The following is a 14,713-nucleotide window of genomic DNA, read 5'->3' as shown; positions in this document are numbered from 1 at the left end:
CTCACTGTAACCTCCACCTCCCGGGTTCAAGTGATTCTCCTGCCTCAGCCTTCCTGAGTAGCTGGGATTACAGGCACCCACCACCATACCCGGCTAGTTTTTGTATTTTTAGTAGATATGGGGTTTCACCATGTTGGCCAGACTGGTCTCAAACTCCCAACCTCAAGTGATCCACCTGCCTCAGCCTGCCAAAGTGCTGGGATTACAGGTGTGAGCCACCATGCCTGGCCTCATTAGTGTTTTAACCGTATATTCAAAATAAAACATAACTCTAAACAAATACTGAGCTCCAGTTAACATATGTATTCTGAAGTACTGTTTTTAGGAGAAAGTTTCTGGCTGTCTAGAAATTATTTTGAAATACATCCAAAAAATAAGAAGGTTTTATCGATAAATAAGTGGAGGAATATGTGATGAAGCAGGCATAGTACAATGTTAATGGTAGAATCTAGGCAGTGGGCATATGAGTGTTCACTGTAAAATTCTTTTAATTTTTCTGTTTGTTTAAAATGTTTCATAAAAATATATTGGGGGAAATTGCACGTTATGTTTGTTTCACAGAGAAAGGCTTTCTATTTTCATACTAAATATTTTTTATGGCTTTATGTCAAATTCTGCCTTACTGATTTAACTTGAAGTATGCCTAAGTATATGTATATATGTATCATGTGTTATACAGTTGATGCATTGTATAGTTAATAGTTAGATACTTCATGTGTTAATCCAGCCAGATAGAATCTCTTTGAAAAGATCTGACTGGGATGTAGATATTAGAGATGGACACACTTGACTAATTAAGCTAATCTTAGGAAATCAATAAGAGGTCATCTAATTAAATTACAAATCTTACCTTTGGTTATGCGTGTCTAGGTGTAAGATGTGACTGAGAAAAGAATCCTAAAATAAATCTCAAAGCATCAGGGCAGAAAACTTCCAATTAACATAGCAGATTATTTAATATACAAAAAAATAGTTCAAGCCAAACCTTTGAGATTTGGAAAATCCATGCCAAAATTTCACATTTGATTGTTATTTTTTAACATCATAAAAAAGAAAATGGGAGAAAGTAATTCTTACATTTGTTCCTGTTAAAGTAGTACAAACTTTTGAGTAACTTTGGAGGGGAAGTAATCCCAACACTTATCATGGAATTGACCATGTTGAGAGAGAATCTCGTTTCTCTTCACTCTTGGGTAATGTCAGGTTTAATAAATTTCCTTAATTTAAAGAGACCCACATGTGACCAAAATAAATCAGGTAATAGGAAATTATAAATTGGAATTTGAAAAGTTAAAATGCAATCCATAAAATTAATTCCAGACTTCTTCAAGGTGGTTCTCTTTGACAGCAAGTTCACTATAATATTAGTAAGTCCAAGGAAGCCTGCTAGAAAAAAATTATACAGTGGTTACATTTTTATTCTCTTGGCATAGTGGTTTTCAAGCCCTACCAAAGAGTTAATTATTTTTTCTGCTCCTATAATAAGGAACTAGGTTAAAAAAAAAAGAGTCCTGTGTCCTTCAAAATGTATTGAATTTCAAAGTGAGTAATTTCTTTCTAGATCTGTTTTTATTTGAATATTAACTTCAATTGCAGTTTCTTTCTTTCTTTGTAAACCTCAATTTATTACTATTTGAAGATCTTAAAATCCCAAACTATTTTTACAAGAAGAGACCACCCTCGTTCAAAGATTAATGCCCAGTTACCCAAAGTGCTAATGTTGTATGTGGCATACCTAGATAAGAAATAAAAGCTCGACTAGGGCAGGATTCCGTAAAAAGTACTCCTTTTCTGTGTCTGCACAAGATCCTAAAATAGCTAGTTGGGGCACACGAAATCTAAATGTCCCTCTATAACAAAACCTGGAGATGTTCTTTATATAAATGATTTTTTAAAGGATTCAGTGGAAATGCCTGATACAGACCCCATTATCAGAGCCATGTGGAATTACCAAATAGTATGCCTAGCTGCACAAGAATTATGAAATATATATACAGATGTCTTTGACTTCTGATGGGGTTACATCACAATAAACCTATCGGGAAAATATTGTAAACCAAAAACGCAGTTAATACAACTAAACTACCAAACATCATACCTTAGCCTAACCTAACTGTTAGACACTTACGTTAGTCTACAGTTCAGCAAAATCATCTAACACAAAGCCTAGTTTCTAATAAATTGTTGAATATGTCACGTGATTTATTGAATACCATACTAAAAGTGAAAAACAGAATGGTTGTATGAGTATTCGAAATATGGTTTCTACTGAATGGATATTGCTTTTATGCTGTCATAAAATCAAACCATAGTACGTTAAGGACTCTCTGGATAGCTAAGTGAATGTTATATGTTCTTTACTAATCCTTATCATATTCTTTTCTCGTCCTGTTCCTATCTGGTCTGTAATGACCTCAGCCTCTTCATTTGCAATTGTTTAAGTACAGAAATTCTATCAAGTAAATTTCTGAGCATACTTGATTTTCTTCAATACCAAATTTCTAGATCAGTTGCCCATTACAATCAACAGTAATTTCCCTATTAAGATGGAGCTCAGCTCTCCTCTGTCTCTGCCATGGTTTACATATTCAATAATATAATAATATGTGGGTGAAAAATAGAAGAGATATTCATCTGTTCTGTTTTCCATAAGTAAAAACAATTAGATCTAAACTATAGAAGGTTCTCCCATCTGCATAAATACATTTGATCTCTATAATATTCCCACAAATCCATAGTGTGGTAGTTTAAAAACAGCCTCAAATTTTTTGCTGCTTCTCTCATTGAGAGGTGGATTCAAATGTCTCTTCCCTTGAAACTGGGTTGGCCTTAGTGACTTGCCTGACAAATACAATGTGACAACTATAAGATGATAAAGGGCTTCTAATTTATATGAAACCTGGCAGCTACCACCTGGGCTGCTATTGCTCTGGGGAAAAACAACTCTCATGTAAAAATCCATCTACCTTAGACGTCCATGCTATGAGGAAGCCCAAGCTAGTCACATTGAGAGGCTGAATGAAAAAAGATACCCAGCCACCCCCTACTGTTCCAATCTTGCCAGCTCAGGATCAGACATGTGAGGGAAGGAGCTACCTGGGGCATTCCAAAAGGACATAATGTGGAAAGGAACAGAGGAACCCAGCCAACAGTCAGAATCAAGGTTTCAGATATTTGGCCTCAATCGAATCTTTCCAGGTATCTCCAGCCATTCAGCTCATACCAGCTGAGGGCCCAGTCATCATGGAACATAAATGAGTCATCTCTGTTGGGCTTTGCACAAAATTCTGACCCATAAAACTATAAGCCTAATAAAAATGGTGGTTATTTAGACCACCAAATTTTGGTAACAGCTAGTAAACACCTTCCTTGGGCTTCTTTCATTTCACAGTGTTTATTAAGAAGTTTACATTAGCATACATGGTGTTTGCCAGTGCTGTCTAGAGAAAGAAAATCTTGATTAGTAGGAAATTTGTTATAATTTAATAGTACTATATTCTCCCAAGAACAGTGGTCTTTCAATGATACAGAAAAAAAGCAAAATGTATATCTTCTGTTTTCACAGGTATCTGAGATGTTATTACTGGGCAGTTCGAACTTTAATTACCATTGGTGGCCTTCCAGAACCACAAACTTTATTTGAAATTGTTTTTCAACTCTTGAATTTTTTTTCTGGAGTTTTTGTGTTCTCCAGTTTAATTGGTCAGGTAAGCTGAGTATGAATCACTGGATACACAGTGCTGTCATTTTTGAAAGACTAACGAGTCTTTCCAAACTTTATGGAGGAAAAATTAAAATCTATCTGGTTCTTCTTTTTTTGAACTAACTTTCTTCTGTTTTAATGAGTTGAAGGAGGATGTGATTTGATCAACAGTGCTTTTCCATTTTTAAGCCATTAAATCTATCAAAAGACCTGTCAGCAAATAGCATTAGTTTGAACTCTCAGAGAAAGTTCTTTCTAAGTTAACTTTTTACTTGGACCCTAATGAAAACCATTAAAATCTCTCTTATTTACTTAAATTTCAAATATTGTTATAAAATCACTGGGTTATAATCGACTTCAGAGGTCATTTAAACCAGAGGCTGCAAAATGCCATATAAAATAATTAATAAGTTATTGTTTCACAAATGTTTACTATAGCATCTCCTTGTACTTATTCTCAAAAAAGTCAGTTTAGTAAGAAATTAAATACATAAATTATTATATTGAAGATAGTTGGCACTTACAAAGGATAGAGCCCTTTTTTTTTTTTTTTTTTTTTGAGACAGGGTCTTGCTCTGTCACCCAAGCTGGGAAGCAGTGGCACAAACATGGCTCACTGCAGCCTCAGCCTCCTGGGCTCAAGTGATCGACCCACCCCAGCCCCCCAAGTAGCTGCAACTACAATTGCACCCCACCACACCCAGCTAATTTTTTTGTAGGATGGGTGGATAGTGGCCTGAATGTAGGAGCCCATGTAAGAACCTGACACAGAAGGCAGTTGGGATATGGGTTCCAGATTAGTTAGTTTACACATGGAAGACACACTCTCAGGAGATTTGGCCACCATCTCTAGTAATTACCTAACCCTGGGAGAAACAAGCAAGGAGTGGGTCAGCAAGGTCCCCGATATTAACATATCAAAACATAGAAAATAAAACAGGTTAATACAGATACACAGGGATATGACAGCTCCAGCCTTAACATGTTAATGTAATACAGAGAGGGGTAGTAAAGGAAACTCTATGTAGAAAATATTTAGGTTTAGGAAGATGAACTTGAGTTAAAAATTGTAAGTATAGAATATCATTATCTTCATGGCTGGGGAGATTATACTAACAATGAAATAGGAAGCTGGTTTGAGAGATACTAAATTCAAATCCATTTGAATATAAATACCAAAAATCACAGTATTTTATAATTTCTAGTAAAATCAACGTGAAATTGTCATATCACAGTCAATTTTTTCTCTGTTTTACAGATGAGAAAACTCCAGTTTAAAGAGATTAAGAGGCATCCCTGATTCATACATGTAGTTCATATGGTCATATGGTTCTACCATGTGATATGATATGATACTGTGATATCATATATCATATGATATATGATACTATATATCAGGATTATATAATAACACTGATAATAACAGTAAAATTTAACATGTATTGAACACTTACTATGTGCAAGACAATTTTCACATCAAGACTAAAATACCATTTCTAGCACCAGTTCAATTATCTTGCTACTCAAAGTGTAATCCTTGGACAAGCAGCAGCAGCAGCACTTGAGAAATTCAGAGTTCAAGCCCCACCTCAGACTAGTGAGTCAGAGTTTGCATTTTAACAAAATCGTCAAGTGATTAATATACACACGAATGTTTGAGAAGTGCTGTTTTATACACCACACCACATCTGCTTTTAAATTGGATTTGAGGTTCCAATAGGAACAAGAAGGAATATCAAGTCACTGAAAATGTGGTAGTAGACCACAAGAGAAAGATTGAGGCTAGACATACAGATGTGTGCCTCAAACTCTCATAGTGAATAAAAGATGCTGAGCAGGGGAACAGATAGAAATAAAAGTTTAAAAGCCTGGGACAGAAAAAAACCCTCCACTCACTCAAAATTCCCACATAGAGACTATACAATGGAACTAATCATCACTTTTTTTTTTTATTAAGAGACAGGGTCTGGCTCTGTTGCCCAGGCTAGGGTGTAGTGGCTTAATCATAGCTCACCGTAGCCTCAAACTCCTGGGCTCAAGCAATCCTCTCACCTCAGCCTCCCAGGTAGCTGGGACTACAGGTGTGTGCCATCATGCCTGGCTAATTCTTTTCTTCATTTATTTTTTGTAGAAACAGAGTCTCACTATGTTGCCCAGGCTGGTCTTGATCTCCTGGCCTCAAGTGATTCTCCCACCTCATCTCCCAAAATGCTGAGATTACAGACATGGAGCCACTGCACCCAGCCAATCACCACATTTTAACTACAATATTCTATTTTCTGATGCAACTCACAGAAACTGACATTTTTCTTCCTCTCATACTCTCATGTACTTCCCTAGCCTGGAATCCATTATAGAATATACATCTTCCTCAACTCCTACAACAACAAAACCCAACATTGCTGAAGGATATCACACAAACCATTCAAATTACTGTCACTACAAATTATTGGAGCCTCAACAGCAATCAATAATGCTTTTAATAGTCCTTGCTTCCCAACTTAATATTCTATTAAATCTCCCAAGCCCTCTCCTAACATACCAAATCTCCCAGCCTTAGGTAACTAGGTAATGTAAGTTATCAGCCAAGAACAGAATGGAAAAGTGAGATCTAGGAATTGAGGTTGTTGAGGAATATTTGGAAGAGCCACTGAGGAGTAAGAGACTCGAAAAGATATATACAGTTGGACTAGCTGCATAGCTCCTCCGCAGATAATTTTAATATGTAGAAGAATTTATTGACTCTAAAAATGGAAACTGAGGAGGGCATCACAATTAAAAAGAGCCATTTGAGCTAGACTTCAAAGAATGAGTCGTTTTTCCATAAGCAGAAAAGGCTCAACAGCTACTAAAATGAACGAGCAAAGTCTTAGGAGTGTGAAAGTGAGGCCCTGGTTTTCCTCCCTATTGTAAACCCACAGTCAAAGCATATTTACAGCCACTTGCCTCCCTCTATGTGAGAGGAAGAGTCGAGCTATATATCTTTTTTGTGCTGAGACTTTAAAGATCAGCTTTTAACCTAGAGTGGGTTTTTATGGGTGAGTTATAAACATCCAAGAACTAAAACCTGACAGTTTCTTAAGAATTGTCACAGCAGTAGATGATGCTTCAGTAATTTCAGCACATTTCAACTTCTGCTGAATACTGTGCCTTAAGCATGATGAGATTTGATTTTATCTGTCTAAACAACACAAAGGGAAGTACAGAGGTTGCAATTTCATGATGAATTGAGTCTATATAGCCAGCCACACTGGATAATCTATGAAGGATGCATTCAAAGTAAGACTCACCAAAATGGACTAGCCATTCTGCCAGACAATTGCTCAACTTTTATTGCACATTCCTTGCATAAGCACAGCTGTATAATTTTTTCAATGTATACTAACATTTCTGCAGTAAAATACAAGTTTGCAAAGAAGATTATGTGTAGTCCTATGCATTACATGGCTGAATTCTCACTTGGTTTCTCCTACAGGTCTTATTGTTGTCCTTATTGGATCAGAGAGAGAATATAATTTGCCCAATATTTTATGGAAGTGGGTGATATTAGGACGCAATATCAGTATGTTTAAAATCACGTGATCCACTGCTGAAAAGTTAAGTCTGGGCAAGAATAAATAAAATAAAAATGAATGAATGAATAAAATCAAGTAATCAGGGCATTAGAAGGGAGTATATCATGTGGAAAACATGTAATTTGACTTTTATTAACTCATTTCCTCTGCTGGGCGTGGAGTGACCATATTTGTGGTTTTAGATGAGAGATGTGATTGGAGCAGCTACAGCCAATCAGAACTACTTCCGTGCCTGCATGGATGATACCATTGCCTACATGAACAATTACTCCATTCCTAAACTTGTGCAAAAGCGAGTTCGGACTTGGTATGAATATACATGGGACTCTCAACGAATGCTAGGTAAGCATGGCAGGTTACCGATTAAATTCCTGTAAACCTTGTCATATGATGAAAATTCTGTAAGGTAGCAGAGACTAATTGGATTTGAACAAAAGGTTGAAAAACAACTAAATGATCCTTAAAGCATTTGTTTAATGCTACAGGTTTTTTTTTCCTGAAATATAAATATCTTACTGGTTTTGAAAACCTTGGAAGAGAAAAGGCTAAATTTTAATCAGCATCTTCTGGATGCTGGGTATTACACACATTGTCTCATATAGTCACACATACAAAAAAGGAAGTGGGAAAATTAGGCATTGTCTATCCCTTTGAAGGGAAGAAAATGGAGGCTCCTAACTGAGAAATCTGGGCAAAGACACAGAGCCAGCACACAGTCTAACTAGAACTCAGACCTGCATCTCTTCTCTTCCAAACTCTTGCTCTTACTGCAATATCGCTCTCTTACCCAGAACACAGTACAGTTGACCCTTGAACAAGTGGGGGTTAACAATGCCAACCCTCACTCCACAGTCAGAAATCCACATATAACTTTTGAGGCTGTACACGGTGGCTCACTCCTGTAATCTCAGCATTTTGGGAGGCCGAGGCAGGGAGATCACTTGAGGTCAGGAGTTCAAGACCAGCCTGGCCAACATGGCAAAACTCCGTCTCTACTACAAATACAAAAATTAGCAGAATGTGGTGACGCACCACTACACTCCAGCCTAGGCAACAGAGCCAGACTCTGTCTCAAAATAAGAGAAAGAAATCCACATATAACTTTTGACTCCCCCAAAACTGAACTACTAATAGGCTACTGTTGACTGGAAGCCTTACTGATAACATACATAGTCGATTAACACACATTTTGTATGTTATCTGTACTATATACCATATTCTTAAAATAGAGAAAAGAAAATGTTATTAAGAAAATTATAAGGAAAAGAACTATACCTACTAGTCATTAAGTGAGAGTAGATCATCATAAAGGTCTTCATCCTCCTCATCTTCACTGTTGAGTAGGCTGAGGAGAAGGAGAAAAAGGAGTTGGCTTTGCTCTCAGGTGTAGCAGAGGTGGAAGAAAATCCTTGTATAAGTGGACCTGTGTAGTTCAAACACGTGTTGTTCAAGGGTCAACTGTGCTAATAGAAAGCAGCAACCTTTCAGGCCACTCCCATCCCGCCTCAGGGCACACAGTTGCTTCCATGAGATGCTAAATAATTAATGGTGTCTACAACTATACCACTATACTACTGCAGTTAAAAATAATTGTTACTGAGGGATATAAAATAAGTTCAAGATAATGCACTGCTAGATGACAATAATGAAACTCAACTTTTAGTTTGTTCTTACCATATGAAATAGGAATTGGCGCCACTAAGAAGCCAAAAATGCTCCAGAGTGCAAATTACAACGAAATTCTCAAATCACAAAGGTTCCTAAGAGCAGACAGAAACCACTGGTTATTATGGTAGGGTCTTTTCTTCACTTTTCTGACACTTTTAAGCCTCTTAAAACTCCAGCCTCGTGTTTAGAATCTCTTCCTGAATGACCAAAACAACATGCCTCTCTCTAGAACATCTGCAGCTACTTGAGGGCATCTGAAGTGGGCAGGCAGAGCAACAAAAGGAATGGTGCCAGGCTTCTTCCCTCGCACCCCTTAGTGAAGGTAGATAATGATTCAACTCCTTGGCTTAGGAGGTAACTAGAGACAGCCCTCGGAAACAATAAACTGTGTTTATATATGAAGGATTTTCATATTTAGAATCTATATTTGAATCAAAATAGGGATGTAATACAACAATTTCTCTCTTTTCTAAATAATATAAGAAAACATTTAAAAAATCAACTCTCAGAAACCCTTGGCATTCTAAACATTAAGAACAGGGAATTTTCTGGGGGGAACAAACAGACCCTTGGCCTACCGGAGGGTGGAGGGTGGTTAGAGGGAAAGGATCAGGAAAAACGATGAATAGGTACTAAGCTTAATACCTGGGTGATGAAATAATCTATATAACAAATCCCCATGACATGAGTTTACCTATATAACAAACTTTCACATGTACCCCAGAACTTAATATACAAGGTTTTAAAAAAAGAAAAAAAAAAGAATAGGCAATTTTGTTTACGGAACATTTTATCAGCCTGAAGCCCATCATTTAATTCACTTGTAGAAAAATCTGTAATGTATTCACATTCTTCATTGAGTTAATAAGCAAGTAAATAACAATAATTTGAATTTACTCTCTTAGCACATTTTTTCTTTAGATTCCATCCCAGCTGAGCCACCTACTAATTATGCACAATAGAGCAAGTCACTTACAGCTTCTCAGGGCTTCAGTTCTTTTTGTTTTTCTTCTTTCTGCAAAGTAGGAATGAGAACACTTACCCTTGGGGTTGTCACAAGGGTCAAATAAGATAATGGGTGTGACAGAGCTCTGTAAGCTCTCCAGTGCCACATGGTGCTCATTATTATTTGCCATCCCTTGAATGCTAAGGCTGGAATCAATAGAATCAGAAAATAAGAACTAGATCCTTCAGCCATGCTAGCTTGTTCACTAGCCTTTGTGCTATGATCATTACGTTTCATAGCTAAAGTTTCAGCAAGCATAATGTTCTGGAATTATTCAGTATGTCATCCAGAGTTAAAAATACTTCTTTTCTTGCATAAGCATAATAGTGTTATTGTAATAGGTATGGAGGTCCAATAGAAGTAATGAAAATATAGAATCTGATGCATCTAATTATGTATAAAAAGTGTTTGCATTTTGTTTCCTTTATTTTTAAAATTTTTCTACTTGTACCTTGGCAACTTATTTCATTAATTATTCTGCATCGGGGTTTGATGTGTTTATCTTTATAAAGATGAGTCTGATTTGCTTAAGACCCTGCCAACTACAGTCCAGTTAGCCCTCGCCATTGATGTGAACTTCAGCATCATCAGCAAAGTTGACTTGTTCAAGGCAAGTGCTTTTACAATTAATAGAAAGACTCTGTATCTATTTCTCTATGGAATCTAAGCTCTTGGATTTATACAGCATTTATGAGTTTTTTTGCCTTATGTTTTAACAAAGTCAAAATAACCTAGAGAATTTATGTGGAATTAAAGAGTCAAATAAATTACAGGTCTCTCTTCAGCAGACGGCTTATTCTTTAGAACCCTCTTTCTCTTCTAATTGGTGTCAAAAAAGAAGAGTTCTTCAGACTCTTCTTGCATTAATTTAAATATAATTTAAATTATATGGTTCTATGTCTTTGCTAGTACATGTGTCACCTCCCATCTATAAATGTACCTTGGCAATTCACAACAAATCAGGCTCCAGAATAGCTCTGTAATGGCCTGACAATCAGAGAATTATACCTAATCATGTCTTCTATTACAAATACTTTGGATTTAGACTCTTAAAATGGCCAAATTTTAATTTAGAAGCTTTTTGTTTCAGGGAAAAAAAAAAAAGTATAACAAAGAAATTTTTAACTTTCTGAATGTTTTGAGTATTACTACTCTTTTTATGCATGATGTCACATATAAATTTTTCTCACCTAATGTTTCCTTCTGGGTATAGCATTCACTGACTCATCCATTCAATTAATTCACTCAACAAGTATTTATGAAGTTCCCACCCTGTTTCAGGCACCACTTTAGCCACTGGGAATATAATAGTTGAAAACAAATACTTACTCAAGTGGAGCTTAAATTCCAGAAGAAGGGAATGAAAAAGAAACACATAAAATGTGTGGAGGTGATAAAGCCATGAACAAAGTTAAGCAGGTTGTATAGGTTGTTCTCGCGTTGCTATTTAAAAAAAAAATACCTGAGAATGGGTAATTTATAAAGAAAAGATGTTTATTTGGTCATGGTTCTGCAGACTGTACAGGAAGCACAGAGGCATCTGCTTCTGAGGAGGCTTCAGGGAGCTTTTGATCATGGCAAAGGGCAAAGCAGGGGCAGGCATCTTATATAGCAGGAGCAGGACCAAGGCAGGCGTGGTCAGTGTCACACACTTTTAAACAGCCAGATATTATGAGAACTCACTCACTGTCATGAGGACAGTACCAAAGGGGATGGTGCTAAACCATTCATAGGAAATCCGCCCCTGTGATTTAATCACCTCCCACCAGGCTCCACGTCCAACATTGGGGATTGCAATTCGACAAAAATTTGGTGGAGACACAGATCCCAGCCACGTCACAGGTTAAGAAGGATGAGGGTGGTACTGGCAAGAAAGACCTCTCTGATTAAATTCATGTGAGCACTTAAGCAGAGGACTGCAAGAAGCAAGGGAGTGAGCTACGCAGATGCGAGAGGAGAGAGAGGAATGAGGACAGGAGGGAATATTACGGGAGGATGGATGACATGATGCCCTGAGCTGGAAACACACTGCAAGGAAGCCAGAGTGGCTGGAGCAAAGGCAGAGTGGTGGAAGCAAGAGTAGTTAGAGAAGAGTGAAAAAAAAGGGAGGCTGAGGGAGGCGGCAGTTAATGGAGGGCCTTGGAGGATCTATAGACTTTATTTATTTATGTATTTATTTAGAGACAGAGTCTTGCTCTGTTGTCCAGGCTGGAGTACAGTGACACAATCCCAGCCCACTGCAACCTCTGCCTCCCGGGTTCAAGTGATTCTCCTGCCTCAGCCTCCCAAATAGCTGGGATTACAGGCATGCACCACCACACCCAGCTAATTTTTGTATTTTTAGTAGAGATGGGGTTTCACCATGTTGGCCAGGCTGGTCTTGAACTTCTGACTTCAAGTGATCTGCCCCCCTCAGCCTCCCAAAGTGCTGGAATTATAGGCATGAGCCACTGCGCCCAGCCATCTATAGACTTTAAATTATACTCTGAGTTGCAAAGACACTGAGGCTCTTGAGCAGAAAATGACCTATTCAAGACCAGTTCGAACAGGATCTTTCCTGCTGTGTGAAGAAACGCCTTAGGAAGTAAATGTGGAAGGCAGGAAGGCCAAATGGAAGTTATCACAACCATCTGTGGAAGAGATGATGGTGAACAGACCCAGGGTTATTGAAGCAGAGTTTTTGAGAAGTGGCCAAATAGTGGGTATATTCAAACCCAAAAAGCCCATAGTTTCTCCTGTTTGATTACATGAAGAGGGTAAGAGACAGAAAGGGACCAAAAATGACTCCAAGGATTTAGGCCTGAGGAACAAGACAAACAAAGATATCATTTGCAAAATAGGAAACTTTAAAGTAAGTGTAGGTTGGGTGGGCTGGAAACCAACTCTTTGTTTTTGGATGTTGCTATGATTTGGATAGCGGTGTCCTCTTCAAAAATCACGTGGAAACTCAATCCCTAATGCAACAACATGAAGACGTGTGGCCTTTTGGGAAGTGATTGAGTCTTGAGGGTTCCACCCTCATGAATGGGTTTAGCACCATTATAAAAGGTCTCAAGGGGAAGGAAGAACTCTCTTGCCCTCCTAGTCTTCCACTATGTAAGGACACAGTGTTCCTCCCATCTGGAGGATGCAGCAACAAGGCGCCATCTTGGAAGAAAGAGCAGCCCTCACCAGACACCAAACCTGCTAATGCCTTGATCTTGGACTTCTCGGTCTTCAGAACTGTGAGAAATAAATTTCTATTATTTATAAATTACCCAGTCTGTGGTGTTCTTTTAATATCAGCACAAAAACAGATGTGTTCGTTTGATGAGGTGACTGTTAGATTACAGTTGAAAATTTCATGTAGGCAGTTTGGTTTATAAATCTGAGTTCGGGGGAGATGTCCAAGCTGGAGCAATACATTTGGACCTGTCAGCATATTGGTGTATTTCAAGCCAAAGGACTCAATGTGATCACTTAAGATGTAAGTATGGAAAAAAGAAAAAATGTAATCCAGACAGAAGGATATGTCTTAAAATTATGTAATCAGTAATAATAGAAACAAGATGAAGAAGCAGAAGCTGTATAGTAGAATGGTTAGGCATAGTCACCCCCAGCATTAGGTTAACCCATGACTCTAAGTTATTAGAGTTAGGTCAGTATTCTAGGACTCTTTTCTTAGCTATGTCCTGTGCTAGATTTCCATCAATATTTTGATGATCATATAAAAGATGTGATTTTCAAATTGGCAGATGACACAAAGAAAGAAGGAATATAATAAAATTTATTACAAAATTTAAAATTACTGAATACTTTGAAACAACAAGCAAAGCCAACAAGATTAACGTCAACAAGCAAAAAAGTAAAATTCTAAACCTAGGTCCAAAAGGAAAATATTGCAGGCCAGGTTCCATGGCTTATGCCAGTAATACCAGGACTTTGGGAGGGGGAGGCAGGATGATAGCTTGAGCCCAGGAGTTCAAGATCAGCCTGGGCAACATAAATTATTCTGTAATGGTGGAAGTCAGATTAATGATTGCTTCTGGTGGTGAATGGGGATGAGGAGATTGATTAGGAAGAAGCATGAGGGAACTTTGTATGGTGATGGAAATGTTTTTTGTCTTGCCAGGGAAGGTACATAAGTGTATACATTTATCAAAATTGATCCAACTGTCCCTTAAGATCTGTATATTTCATTTTATGTAAATTATTACTCCATTTTCAAAAAACAAAAGAAGAATGGCCCCAAAAGAAAATGTGTAGATGTTGAGGATGTTTAGTTGTGAGAAAAATAAATAAATTCAAGCGCAGCAGAAGTTTCATATACTAAAGTCTATTATATGAACAAAGAATGAGACTTACTCTACATTGTTCTGCAAAATAACACTCAACTGTAAACTCCATTTCTAAGTTGCAGACACCTCTACTGCATATTGATGTATTTGTATCTACACACCAATATACCACAGAATACCTGTCAGCCATAAAAAGGAACAAAATAATGGCATTTGCAGCAACTTGGAGTTGGAGACCATTATTCCTTTTTTTGTTGTTTTTTGTTTTTTAAACAATCTCGCTCTGTCACCCAGGCTGTAGTGCAGTGGCACAATCTCAGTTCACTGCAACCTGTGCCTCCTGGGTTCAAGTGATTCTCCTGCCTCAGCCTCCTGAGTAGTGCCACCATGCCCAGCTAATTTTTGTATTTTTAGTAGAGACAGGGTTTCACCATGTTGGCCAGGATGGTCTTAATCTCTTGACCTCCTGATCTGCCCATCTCAG

At 37.6% G+C, this 14,713-nt stretch overlaps 1 protein-coding gene across 1 annotated transcript in view; it reads left to right on the top strand.

Moving 5' to 3' along the window:
* The window catches only part of CNGB3 (cyclic nucleotide gated channel subunit beta 3), a 164,989-nt gene that overhangs the window by 108,682 nt on the left and 41,594 nt on the right, over positions 1 to 14,713 (top strand). The window contains exons 11-13 of the mRNA XM_002819245.5: positions 3,566 to 3,707; positions 7,461 to 7,620; positions 10,465 to 10,562. Coding sequence (XP_002819291.3) covers positions 3,566 to 3,707; positions 7,461 to 7,620; positions 10,465 to 10,562 — 400 coding nt within the window. The remainder of the gene's footprint in view (positions 1 to 3,565; positions 3,708 to 7,460; positions 7,621 to 10,464; positions 10,563 to 14,713) is intronic.

This window comes from Pongo abelii, chromosome 7 (genome assembly GCF_028885655.2).
Source record: "Pongo abelii isolate AG06213 chromosome 7, NHGRI_mPonAbe1-v2.0_pri, whole genome shotgun sequence".
NCBI lineage: Eukaryota > Metazoa > Chordata > Mammalia > Primates > Hominidae > Pongo > Pongo abelii.
The sequence above is the reverse complement of the archived record's forward strand: the minus strand, read 5'-3'. Positions and strand labels throughout refer to the sequence as shown.